Source organism: Mobula birostris, chromosome 27 (assembly GCF_030028105.1).
Source record: "Mobula birostris isolate sMobBir1 chromosome 27, sMobBir1.hap1, whole genome shotgun sequence".
In the NCBI taxonomy this organism is placed as follows: domain Eukaryota; kingdom Metazoa; phylum Chordata; class Chondrichthyes; order Myliobatiformes; family Myliobatidae; genus Mobula; species Mobula birostris.
In genome coordinates, this window is record NC_092396.1 from 33,782,856 (window position 1) to 33,794,965 (window position 12,110).

The 12,110-nt window shown below is 41.8% G+C and overlaps 1 protein-coding gene across 3 annotated transcripts in view; it reads left to right on the forward strand.

Moving 5' to 3' along the window:
* The window catches only part of nphp4 (nephronophthisis 4), a 433,219-nt gene that overhangs the window by 174,345 nt on the left and 246,764 nt on the right, over window positions 1-12,110 (forward strand). For all 3 annotated transcript variants that reach the window (XM_072244772.1, XM_072244773.1, XM_072244774.1), the window contains one exon: window positions 1,375-1,501. In XM_072244772.1, coding sequence (XP_072100873.1) covers window positions 1,375-1,501 — 127 coding nt within the window. The remainder of the gene's footprint in view (window positions 1-1,374; window positions 1,502-12,110) is intronic.

Consider the following 12,110-nt stretch of genomic DNA (forward strand, 5'->3'; position numbering starts at 1 on the left):
TGGGAAGAGCCAAAAGGGAAGTTATTTGGTGTAAGTACCAGTTCCACCAACTGCAGGAGGGTAGAGGTGGTGGGGAACTGGTGAGGTCTATTGTCCAGAAAGTAGTGGAGGACTTTGACGCTTTCTTGATGGGGAATGGAGGTGTATAAAGATTGGACATCCATAGTGAAAATGAAGTGGTCGGGACCAGGGAACTGGAAGTTATTGAAGAGGTGGAGGGCATGGGATGTATCCTGGATGTAGGTGGGGAGGGACTGAACTATGGATGACAAAATGGAGTCCAGGTAGGCAGATACAAGTTCGGTGGGGCCGGAGCAGGCAGAAACTATGGGTCTACCGGGACAGTCAAGCTTGTGGATCTTGGGAAGGAGGTAAAACCGAGCAGTACGGGGTGTGGGAATTATGAGTTTAGTGGCTAAGGATGGAAGGTCTCTGGAGTTGATAAGGGCGGTGATGGTACGGGAGACAATGGTTTGATGTTTATTGGTGGGGTCCTTTCCTGCCTATCTCCTCCCTGCTTCCCCTCCCCCACCCCTTTATTTTTCCCCTTACTGGTTTTTCCCCTGGAACCTTCCAGCCTTCTCGTTCCCACCCTTCCCCTACCTTTTTTATAGGGCCACTGCCCCTTCCCTCTCCAGTCCTGACGAAGGGTTCCGGCCCGAAACGTTGACTGATCGTTTCCACGGATGCTGTCTGACCTGCTGAGTTCCTCCAGCGTGTTGTGAGTCTTGCTTTGACCCCAGCATCTGCAGAGTATTTTGTGTTTAAAATACATTTGCGATTTCTTTCTCAAATTGAAGCTGTGCTGTGTAATATGTGATTACTTCTTCATCACTGTGTTATATTAATTATGTTATAAAATACTCTAAGATAATTTTCTTTTGTGTTTACCCATTTCAATACCTTTCTTAAATAGCTTTTCCAATCGGAGACTATAGGGAAATGGCCCACCTTAAGATGTCCGCAACGAAACCAAGGGAGAGCATCCAAGGTTGATAGGTAGTCAGGTAGTCACTCTCTGGTAGATATCGTGGTTCTGCCATTGTTGCATAAAATCCAAAAGATACGCAATACAGGTTATGCAATCAGCCTGTTACTTTGGAACCACCTACCACTCTACAAGAAATAAGCATTGTTTATACCAATTAATTGATGTTGGCTTTAGCAAAGTAGCTTGCCTTCTTTTCAAATATTTGATTGGTATCTGTCATTCACAACTATATTTATGTGTAAGAGTTGTTATGGGTAGAGGAGTTAGCAGAACCATTTGTGATTAGGTCTTGGTTATAGCTTGGTGTGGATTGAAGGCTGAGTGTCTTTCAGTGGATTGATCTCATGACAAAAATAGCCCTTTTCTTTTTTGTCTGCCTGCAGTTTGCTGAAGAAATCTCTGATTCTCAGAAGCCGTATCCAGCTGGCAGAAATGGTTAGGCATCAATTCTTTGGTATAGTTTTCCACTTGGAGTATGTATTCTGTACCTCCACAGGACAAAAAGGAACGGTAAGTCAATGGAACCTAGCTTCTACTTTGACTTCAGCTATGATTCCAACAACTGTTTATTCAAACTATAATGTAACTGCTATTTGCCTAAGATTTCCCTGTTGCTCAGTTATTAAGGAAGTACTACTTCTGTGGGAGAGTTACAGCTGAAATGTTAATTGTTTCCTGAAAGCTATCAATCTGCTATGGTTTTAATTTGATGTCTGTTTGCTGAACTAATGGTTTGCACTTCTTTTGCTCAATTGAAATTTGTTTAGTGATGCATGATGAAATCGAGAAAATGTTATAGTTTACTTAAATTGTAACCCCAAATGATGCACACATGATGTTATTATATAAACAGTGTTGCTTGACTTTCAGGTGTCTGGTATCAGTTGCTTTTGGTTGAATCATTCAGGGTCTTGTAGTTCAGAGAGTACAATCATGCACCTGAACGCAAGTATTTCAATACTTAGGGTGACATGGTAGTGTGCAGTTAGTGCAATATTTTATTATACCAGTGATTGGGAAAAATGATTGTTGAGGTAGTGAAGGAAACAAAATAATACTTATCAGCCAATCACTGAGCCAATCTATACTATGCCGGAGGGAACCTCAAGTGTATGGCAGCCCTTTCTAGTCTCTGTCGCGCTCTCTCTCTCTCTCTCGCTCTGTGTCTTATATCACTTAGCAACAGTTGTGACCCAGCTTAAAAGATGATTCCAACTTACACAAAGAAATTTACCTTTTCATACCTTTCAAAACTCCGTGCCCTAGTACTTACTCATGCTGAGGTCCCAGTTGGTACCTGCAGCTGCACATCTTAGCATTTCCAGACAAGCATGTTTTTTAAAAATTTTTACCCACTCTCAAGGCTGTGAACTGGTACTCCTTTCTTAAAATATTCACCATGGACTGGTTTCCTTTTACTTTCACAAAACATTCCCACATTCCTCATTTTGTCTTACGACCTCCACTTCTTATTATACTTAAGTGCATATACCAAGGAGGAATCAAATATGACTTCTGACAAATTTAACTCTTTCCTTTCATGTCCCTTGTCTATGAATGCATGAACGCATAATGTAGGAAGAAACTTCCGACACCTCCCTCCCCTTTCTAGATCTTTCTGTCTCTGTCTCTGGAGACAGCTTATCCACTGATGTCATACTATAAGCCTACTGACTCTCACAGCTATCTGGACTATTCCTCTTCTCACCCTGTCTCTTGCAACAACACCATCCCCTTCTCGCAATTCCTCCGTCTCCGCCGCATCTGCTCTCAGGATGAGGCTTTTCATTCTAGGACGAGGGAGATGTCTTCATTTTTTAAAGAAAGGGGCTTCCCTTCCTCCACTATCAACTCTGCTCTTAAACGCATCTCCCCCATTTCACGTACATCTGCTCTCACTCCATCCTCCTGCCACCCCACTAGGAATAGGGTTCCCCTGGTCCTCACCTACCACCCCATCAGCCTCCGGGTCCAACATATTGTTCTCCGTAACTTCCGCCACCTCCAACGGGATCCCACCACTAAGCACATCTTTCCCTCCCCCCCTCTCTCTGCATTCCGCAGGGATCGCTCCCTACACAACTCCCTTGTCCATTCGTCCCCCCCATCCCTCCCCACTGATCTCCCTCCTGGCACTTATCCGTGTAAGTGGAACAAGTGCTACACATGCCCTTACACTTCCTCCCTTATACCATTCAGGGCCCCAAACAGTCCTTCCAGGTGAGGCAACACTTCACCTGTGAGTTGACTGTGGTGATATACTGCGTCCGGTGCTCCCGATGTGGCCTTTTATATATTGGCGAGACCCGACGCAGACTGGGAGACCGCTTTGCTGAACATCTACGCACTGTCCGCCAGAGAAAGCAGGATCTCCCAGTGGCCACACATTTTAATTCCACATCCCATTCCCATTCTGACATGTCTATCCATGGCCTCCTCTACTGTAAAGATGAAGCCACACTCAGGTTGGAGAAACAACACCTTATATTCCGTCTGGGTAGCCTCCAACCTGATGGCATGAACATCGACTTCTCTAACTTCTGCTAGGCCCCACCTCCCCCCTCGTACCCCATCTGTTACTTATTTTTATGCACACATTCTTTCTCTCACTCTCCTTTTTCTCCCTCTGTCCCTCTGAATATACCTCTTGCCCATCCTCTGGGCCCCCCCCCCGCCCCCCCGTCTTTCTTCCCGGACCTCCTGTCCCATGATCCTCTCGTATCCCCTTTTGCCAATCACCTGTCCAGCTCTTGGCTCCATCCCTCCCCCTCCTGTCTTCTATCATTTTGGATCTCCCCCTCCCCCTCCAACTTTCAAATCCCTTACTCACTCTTCCTTCAGTTAGTCCTGACGAAGGGTCTCGGCCTGAAACGTCGACGGCACCTCTTCCTATAGATGCTGCCTGGCCTGCTGCGTTCACCAGCAACTTTGATGTGTGTTGCTTGAATTTCCAGCATCTGCAGAATTCCTGTTTTTTGCATGTAGGAAGGAACACTCATTTTGAGTTTCAGAGACTAAAAATTTCAGATGGTGTCTGAGGAGCCTTCAGTGTGTTCTAACAAAGCATGATGTCAGCAGTGTCTCTTTAAATTACAAAACTGAAAAGCAGATTCATTATCACTAACATATGTCATGATTTTTTTTGTTTTATAGCAGCAGACAGTGCAACACGTAAAAATTATTATAAGTTACAAAATAAATAGAAATAGATTTGTAATGCCCATCAGTTTCCCTACAAAAATGTGAAATTAGCCTTAAAAATTGATGAAGTGCTTTGCATTCAGTGTCCTACTTTATACAGGACTTGTGAGTTCCTGAAGTACATATGTAGTGTTGCTCATGTGAGCTGACTGTTTGCTGTTTGCTAATGGGGTCTCAGCCATTGCTTATTCCTCCTGGAAAGCAACAACACCTTTTCTTGCTGGTATGGAAGAATATCAGTGGAGAGTAATAAAGGGCCCAGATTCAGTCAATGGGGCATTAACCTTTGCAGATTGTGAGGGTCAAACATAACAATGGGTCACATAACTCTGTTAGAGCTTGTGACAATGCTTCTAAGATTCTCTGGGAGAAAAGAAAAAAAACTCTTATTTGATGGACATATTTGTCTTCTTGGCTTGAGATCCCTGACCAACTACATTTGGCCATTCAGGGTCATCCAAAGTAATGGAAGACGTGCCTGGTGGAAATATAACCTTACACAAATTCTATAAATTTCCCCCAATTTTCAGGACAGGATAGCTGGTTACAAGAATGCAAAAGTAATTAGGAACAATGGAATAAGGGTAGCTGTTAGTTAATTTAAAAAGGTTATTATCCAGAAAAAAAGTTTGCATGTAATCAACCAAATATATTGTGTCTAAGAATGCAATTTTTGATTTACAGCGGGAGGCTACTTATGTGATTACTTTGGAAACTGCCAAGGCAAATCTCTTTGACTGATGCTTATAAAATACTTTATCGGACAATGTAATATGCAGTGATACAAGGCCATAGAAACTTGCTGTTAGGTGTGGGTAAAAGAGAAATAGTGAGGTAGCATTCATCGGTTGATGAATTGTTCAGAAATCTGATGGTGGAGGGGAAGAAGCTGTTCCTAGAATGGTGTATGTGAGTCTTCAGGCTCCTGTACGTCCTTGATGGTAATAATGAGAAGAGGGCAGTTCCTGGATTGTGAGGACCCTTAATGATGGATGCAGCCTTCCTGACGCGCTGCCCTTGAAGATGTCCTCAATGGTGGGGAAGGTTGTGCTTGTGGTGAAGTCTATAGCCCCTGCAGCCTCTTGTAATCCTACGCATTAGAGCCTCTATACCAGGCAGCGATGCAACCAGTCAGAATACCCTCCAGAATATGTCTGTGGAAATTTACAAGCATATTTGGTGACATACGAAATTTTAAAAAATTCCGAATGAAGTATAGACTGGCATGTGTTCTTCGTAATTGCATTAATTTATTGGCCCAAGACAGATCCTCTGAAATGTTGATGCCCAGGAACTTGAAGCTTCTTACCCTTTCCACTGCTGACCCCTCAGTGAGGGTTATTGTGTTCTCCTGACTTCTTCCTGCAGCCCACAGTCAATTTCTTGGTCTTGCTGACATTGAGTGTGAGGTTGTTGTTGCGACTCAGTCAACCAACCTCCTCACTCTTCTCTTTTGTATGCCTTTTTGTCACCATCTGAGATTCTGTCAACAACAGTTGCAAATTTATAGATAGTGTTTAAGCTGTGCAGAGAGTCATGAGAGAGTAAAGCAGTGGGCTAAGCGTGCATCATTGCTGCCTGACCTGTTGAGTTCCTCTGGCATTTTGTATGTGTTGTTCTTTGAGGTGTGCCTGTGTTGATCGTCAGTGAAGAGAAGCTGTTATTATTGATCCACACTGACTATGCTCTCCTGATAAGGAAATTGAGGATCTAGTTGCAGAGCGAGGTACAGAGGACCACGTTTAGAAGTTTGGTTTTCAGTACTAAGGGGATGATAGTATTGAATGCTATCATCATTCTGACATATATTTTGCTCTTGTCTAGCTGCTGCGAAGCTGAGTGGAGAGCCAGTGAAATTGCATCAGCTGTAGACATGTTGTGGTGATAAAAATTGTATCAGGTCCAGGTCTCTGCTCATGTAGGAGTTAATTCTAGCATTGACTAACCAATCAAAGTGGTTTGTCACAGTAGATGTACCGCTGGGTGACAGTTGTTGAGGCAGCTCACCCTGCATTTCTTGAGCACCAGTGAAAATTTTAAAATGTCCTTGAATACTCTAGCCAGTTGCTTGGCACATATTTTCAGTATCCTGCCCCACTTGAAGGATGTTCTGACATTGGCCTCTAAGACAGAGATCACATGTTTGGTGGATGCTGTGGAGATCTGCACAAGCATAGTGTTATTCTCCTTTTCAAAGAACCAGAATCAGAATCCTTTATTATTGCCAAGTATGTGGACACATACAGGGAATTTGATGCCGGTTTCCCTGAGCTCTTGCTGTACAGAATCAAAAAGCAAACAAAACAATAGTGCAAATAATCGTGAACTATATACAGTGAGGTATACCAGTGTATGTACAGGTGGACTTGGTTTATAATAGACTAAAATTCAAGTGTTCATAAGACTGATAGCATACGGAAAGAAACTGTTCTTGTACCTATCTGTCCTGGCATACAGTGATCTAAGGCGCCTACCAGAAGGAAGGAGTTGGAACAGGTGATGTCCAGGGTGTGACGGGTCTACAACGATGCTGTTTGCTCGCTTCCTGATTCTAGATGCGTATAAGTCCTGGATCGAGGGCAGCTTCACACCAATAATCCTTTCCGCAGCCCTGACGATTCTTTGGAATTTATTCTTGTCTTGTTTGGTAGCTGATCCAAACCAGACGGTGATGGACGAATAGAGAACAGACTGGATTATTCCTGAATAGAATTGAAGCATGCATAAAAGGCATTAAGCTTATTAGGGGGTGAAACTGTGAGTGAACATCAAAGTGAGTGAGTAGAATAGCATAGAACAATACAGTAAAGATACAGCCTCTTTGCCCACCGATTCCATGCTGACCATATTGCCCATTCATCTAGTCCCAATTTCCTGTGTTCAGCCCATATTCCTCTAAGCTCCACCCCTCCGTGTACCTATCCTAGTGCTTCTTAAATGTACCTGTCACAATCACTGTTACTGGTAACTCGTTCCATATATTCACCACCCTCTGTGAAAATGTTGCCCCTGAAGTTCCTTTTAAATCTTTCTCCTCTCATCTTAAATATTGTTTTAGATTCCCCTGCCACCTTATCTGTGCCTTTCTTTATTTTGTAAACCTCTATAAGGTCAACTCTCATTCTCCTGTGCTTAAGGAATGAAGACCTAGCTTGGTCAACTTCTCTCTATAACTCAGGCCTTCCAGCCCTGGCAATATCCTTGTAAATCTTTTCACAACTCTTTCCAGTTTAACCATATCTTTCCTTATAACATAGTGACCAAAATCATATGCAGTACCAGAACTCCAAGTATGGCCTCATCATTGACTTACATAACTGCAACATAATGTCTTAACACCCAACTCAATGCCCTGACCGGAGGACAGCATGCTGAATGCCTTTTTCAATGGCTTGTATATATGTGATGCCACTTGCAACAAAATTGTATTCCTATGTCCTTCTGTTTCACTGCACTCCTGAGTATCCTATCATTAATAGTACAAGTCCAATGCTGATTTGACTTTTGAAAACGTATCACCTCCCACTTATGTAGCATCCAAAAATAAAATTATGCCAGTAAAGAGAGAAATAGATATTGGCTATATTGATGATGTCAATAGCTATAGGAATGGCACCAGGGACATTTTTGAACATCACATAAAAATGCCAGGATTCATTTCATGATTGCTATTGTTTCTAATGTAAGTGACCACTAGCCATTTATATTATGTGCTAAGTTGTTCTTGCATGTTATTACTGCATTAAAAAATAGGTGCACATGGTTCTACTTTGTAGGTATATGTTTCTTTCACCAGAAGCTCTGATGAAAGGAAACAGCTATGAATAAAATGTTTCATTCACTTTGAATTTTTATGTGTTCTTAGTGATAGACTTGCTCTGTTCATGATGAGAGACCCTCATTTAAAGAATCTTTTTGAACACAATACAGAGTGCTTGGAAGACTTGATGTGAAAATAGATGTGAAGTCTGGGGTCAGATTTATTTCTGAAGTAGTACACATTCAAATGGAAAATCTTTATCTACTATATTCCATTTTACTAAAAGTTGCTGGAGTGATCTATTGTGATTGCAATTTGTCTGTAACTTAATTTAAAGAAATAAATTTGATTACTGGTTTCTTGGAGAGTTAGAAGTTAATGCAGAGAGTTTCTTTGAGGTTGACCTCTGACTGTATTTGTGGAATAAATTTAATCCATTGACTGCAATTAAATGGACGATGGGCTAAGGTTGTAGTTACAAAATAATAGAATTTAGATTAGTTTTCAGTTTTTGTTCTTTTCAAATCACAGTACCACACACTTTCCCTTCATTAGTTAGTGCCACCCTATGGCTGACTTTTGGGAGGTGCATCAATCACAATAGATAGCAGTCTTTATGAAGTACCTCCTCTCCGCAGGATGCCTTTGTTTTACAGCTGATAGATAGATACTTTATTAATCCCAAAGGAAATTACAGTGTCATAATAGCATTACAAGTGCATAGATATAAATATTAGAAGAGAAGCAGAAAGAATAAAATTAAGTTATCACAAACAGTCTAACAGAAGGGGGGTCATCACTTCCCTAGCTATAGGTTGACTCATTATAGAGTCTAATGGCCGAGGGTAAGCATGACCTCATATAGTGCTCTTTGGAGCAGTGTTGTTGTCTTAGTCTATTACTAAAAGTGCTCCTCTGTTCAGCCAAGGTGGCAGGCAAAGGGTGAGAAACATTGTCTAGGATTTCCAGAATTTTCTGTAGGGTCCATTGTGCTACCACAGCATCCAGTGTGCCCAGTTTGACCCCTATAACAGAACCAGCCTTTCTAATCAGTTTATTAACCCTTTTGGCATCACCTGTGTTGATGTCATAGCCCAGGCACATCACCGCATAGAAGATTGTACTGGTGACAACAGACTGGTAGAACGTGTGAAAGAGAGGCCTGCATACTCCAAAGGACCTCAGTCTCCTCAGGAAGTAGAAGCGAATCTGACCCTTCTTGTAAACAGCCTCTGTGTTGGTGCTCCACTCAAGTCTGTCATCCAGGTGCACCCCCAGGTATTTGGAGGTCCTCACCATATCCATGTTCTCACCATCAATAGTAACAGGGAGTAGTGCAGGCTTAGTTTTCTTAAAGTCATCATCATCTCCTTTGTCTTACTGATGTTGAGCTGCAGATAACTTAGCTTGTACCATTTGACAAGGTTGTCCACCAGGGCCCTGTTTTCATCCTCCTGTCTTCCCTTTATATACCTAACTATTGCTGAGTCATCAGAGAATTTCTGTGGATGATGTGTCTCAGTGTTGTACCCAAAGTCCGAGGTATACAGGGTAAACAGGAAGGGAGCAAATACAAACAACAGGAATTCTGCAGATGCTGGAAATTCAAGCAACACACATAAAAGTTGCTGGTGAACGCAGCAGGCTAGGCAGCATCTCTAGGAAGAGGTGCAGTCGACGTTTCAGGCCGAGACCCTTCGTCAGGACTGCACCTCTTCCTAGAGATGCTGCCTGGTCTGCTGCGTTCACCAGCAACTTTTATGTGTGTTGAGGGAGCAAATACAGTCCCCTGTGGGGTTCCAGTGCTGCTTATAACTCTGAAATTGCACAAACTGTGGTTTGCCAGTCAGATAGTCCATTATTCTTGATACAATGGAAGTGCCAGTTTGCATTGAACAGAGCTTTCCCCCAGCAATGAGGGCTGTACGGTATTGAAGGCACTTGAGAAATAAAAAAAACATGATCTTTACAGCGCTGCCCTGCTTATTCAAATGGGAGTAGGCTCTGTTTAGTAGATAGATGACAGCATCATTAACTCCAATGTGATCCTGGTAAGCAACCTGCAGGGAATCAAGGGCTAATCTGACCAGGGGTTGGAGGTGAGCCAGGTCCAGCCTCTCCTGGGTCTTCATGATATGTGAGGCCAAGGCCACTGGACGTTAGTCATTCAAGACTTTTGGTTGGCCCTTCTTGGGTACTGAGACCACACATGATATTTTCCACACATTCGGGACCCTTTCCAGACTGACACTCGGATTGAAAATGCACTGGAGAACTCCACACAACTGCTCAGCACACTCCTTCAGGACATTGGTGTTCACACCATCTGGTCCCAATGCTTTGCTGTGTCTGTGTTTCCCCAGAGCCCTTCTCACCTATCCAGAAGTGAAAGTGAGTCCATGATGACTGTGGAGTTGATGGAAGGTGGGAGCTGGGGGAGGTGAAGATTGGGATGATAGCATTTGGTATGTGGAGGCGTGGAAGGAAGGGATGTAGACAGTGGTAGGCTATGATCATCCATGTATTGAATTGGAAGGGGGAGGAGGGGAGCTGTTGGTGCTGAGGAAGCACTGGATGCCTCTGCACTTGGACTGGTATGCTGTGGGGGGCGGGGTGAACTGGAGGGCAATTGTAAAATCTATTGAAGAATTTGCTAATTAGTCTGCAAATTTTACATTTGTGGTTGTATTAGCATATGAATTCAAGAAACTGTGTGCTCATCTTTGTGTTCTTATAGCAGCCATTCCTTATTACCATTGGCACTAGTTAGAAGCCCCCTGGAAAAGGGGAATTAAAATAATCTGATTTAGCCCTGGATTGAGGCAAAGCAGATTCCATACATATCAATAATCACATTGTTGGGCAATAAAATGACATACTGCACAGAAGCAGGTTCAGGCCATAGATTACTTCAGTGTTCAAAAAGTTTAGGATTGACCTTGCACTTCAAATCCTCTTTCTTGCTTGATCTAGATTTCTTCTGATTTCTGCGGTCTACAAAACCTCCATCTTAAGTGTTCAGTGATTGGGCGTCAGATTTTTCATCTATGCATAAAGAAATGTTATGTCATTTTGATACTAAAGGATCAACTACTTACCCTTCCAGAATCTTATCTAGTTCTAGACTTAACAATTTGAGGAATAAATATTATACAGAATGGTCCAGAATGCGGTTAAACTTGGAGCATAACTGTGGTTTTGCCACTGATGTTTATATTTTGTAAATTAATGCAGAACAAAATCATTATCAATTCTAAACTCCACTATTTTGGTATTTGAGAGTACCCCATTTTATAGTTAACAGTATAACAGAATTAAAGAGTGGAAGAACTATTTATTCAGCTTCATTGTTTAACATTAGACTACATTGGTTTTATTGAAGACCTTTTGTGGGGATTAGTTACAGATTTTTAGAGTGCGAAGGAGGTGTGATGCATACTTCAGAAATTTCCTTATAATGACATTAGATGGCACTGTTTCATGGTTTATTGAGTGACAAAATGTGAAGCGGGGAAGTTTTAGTGTGGTCAGTGTTTCTGGTGCAAGTATTTGGACTAATTTATGATTTGCAAAGGAATTCATGCTGGGTCCTAATTTCTAGATTACTGCATGTGCCTATTTATACTCGCCCTCATTCAGTTTGGTTGTGAAACCAGCTTCAACACATTTTGAAAGGGTGATTCTATTTTAGTGCACAGAAACTAAGGGGCTAGCTTATTAAGAATATTTATAAAATATTGTAAGCTATATAGATGATAGGTTAGCATTTCAATGCCACTATAAACGATACCTGTATGGCTTTATAGACATTTATAGATTCAAGTTCGCGTTAAAAAAATGAATTTTTACGCCTGATAGACTTATTTAATGCTAAATTTAGCAAATGTATAAAAGGTTAAATACATTTGCTCCTTCACCAAATTTGAAATTGCTTAATGCATATTTTGAAAAAATGAATTTCAATCCTTAGGTAAACAGAGGTATATTTTCTATTTTTGAATACAGAATAAAGACTACTGTTTTTCCCATCTATACTTTAACAGTTCATCAACACTACAAGTGCCAAAAATAGAAAAGGTTTCTAGGCCCATGAAGCAAATTCCTTTGAAAGTCTATGAATAATTGGTTCAAAACCAAAACCTGTCAGTACTAGGAAGT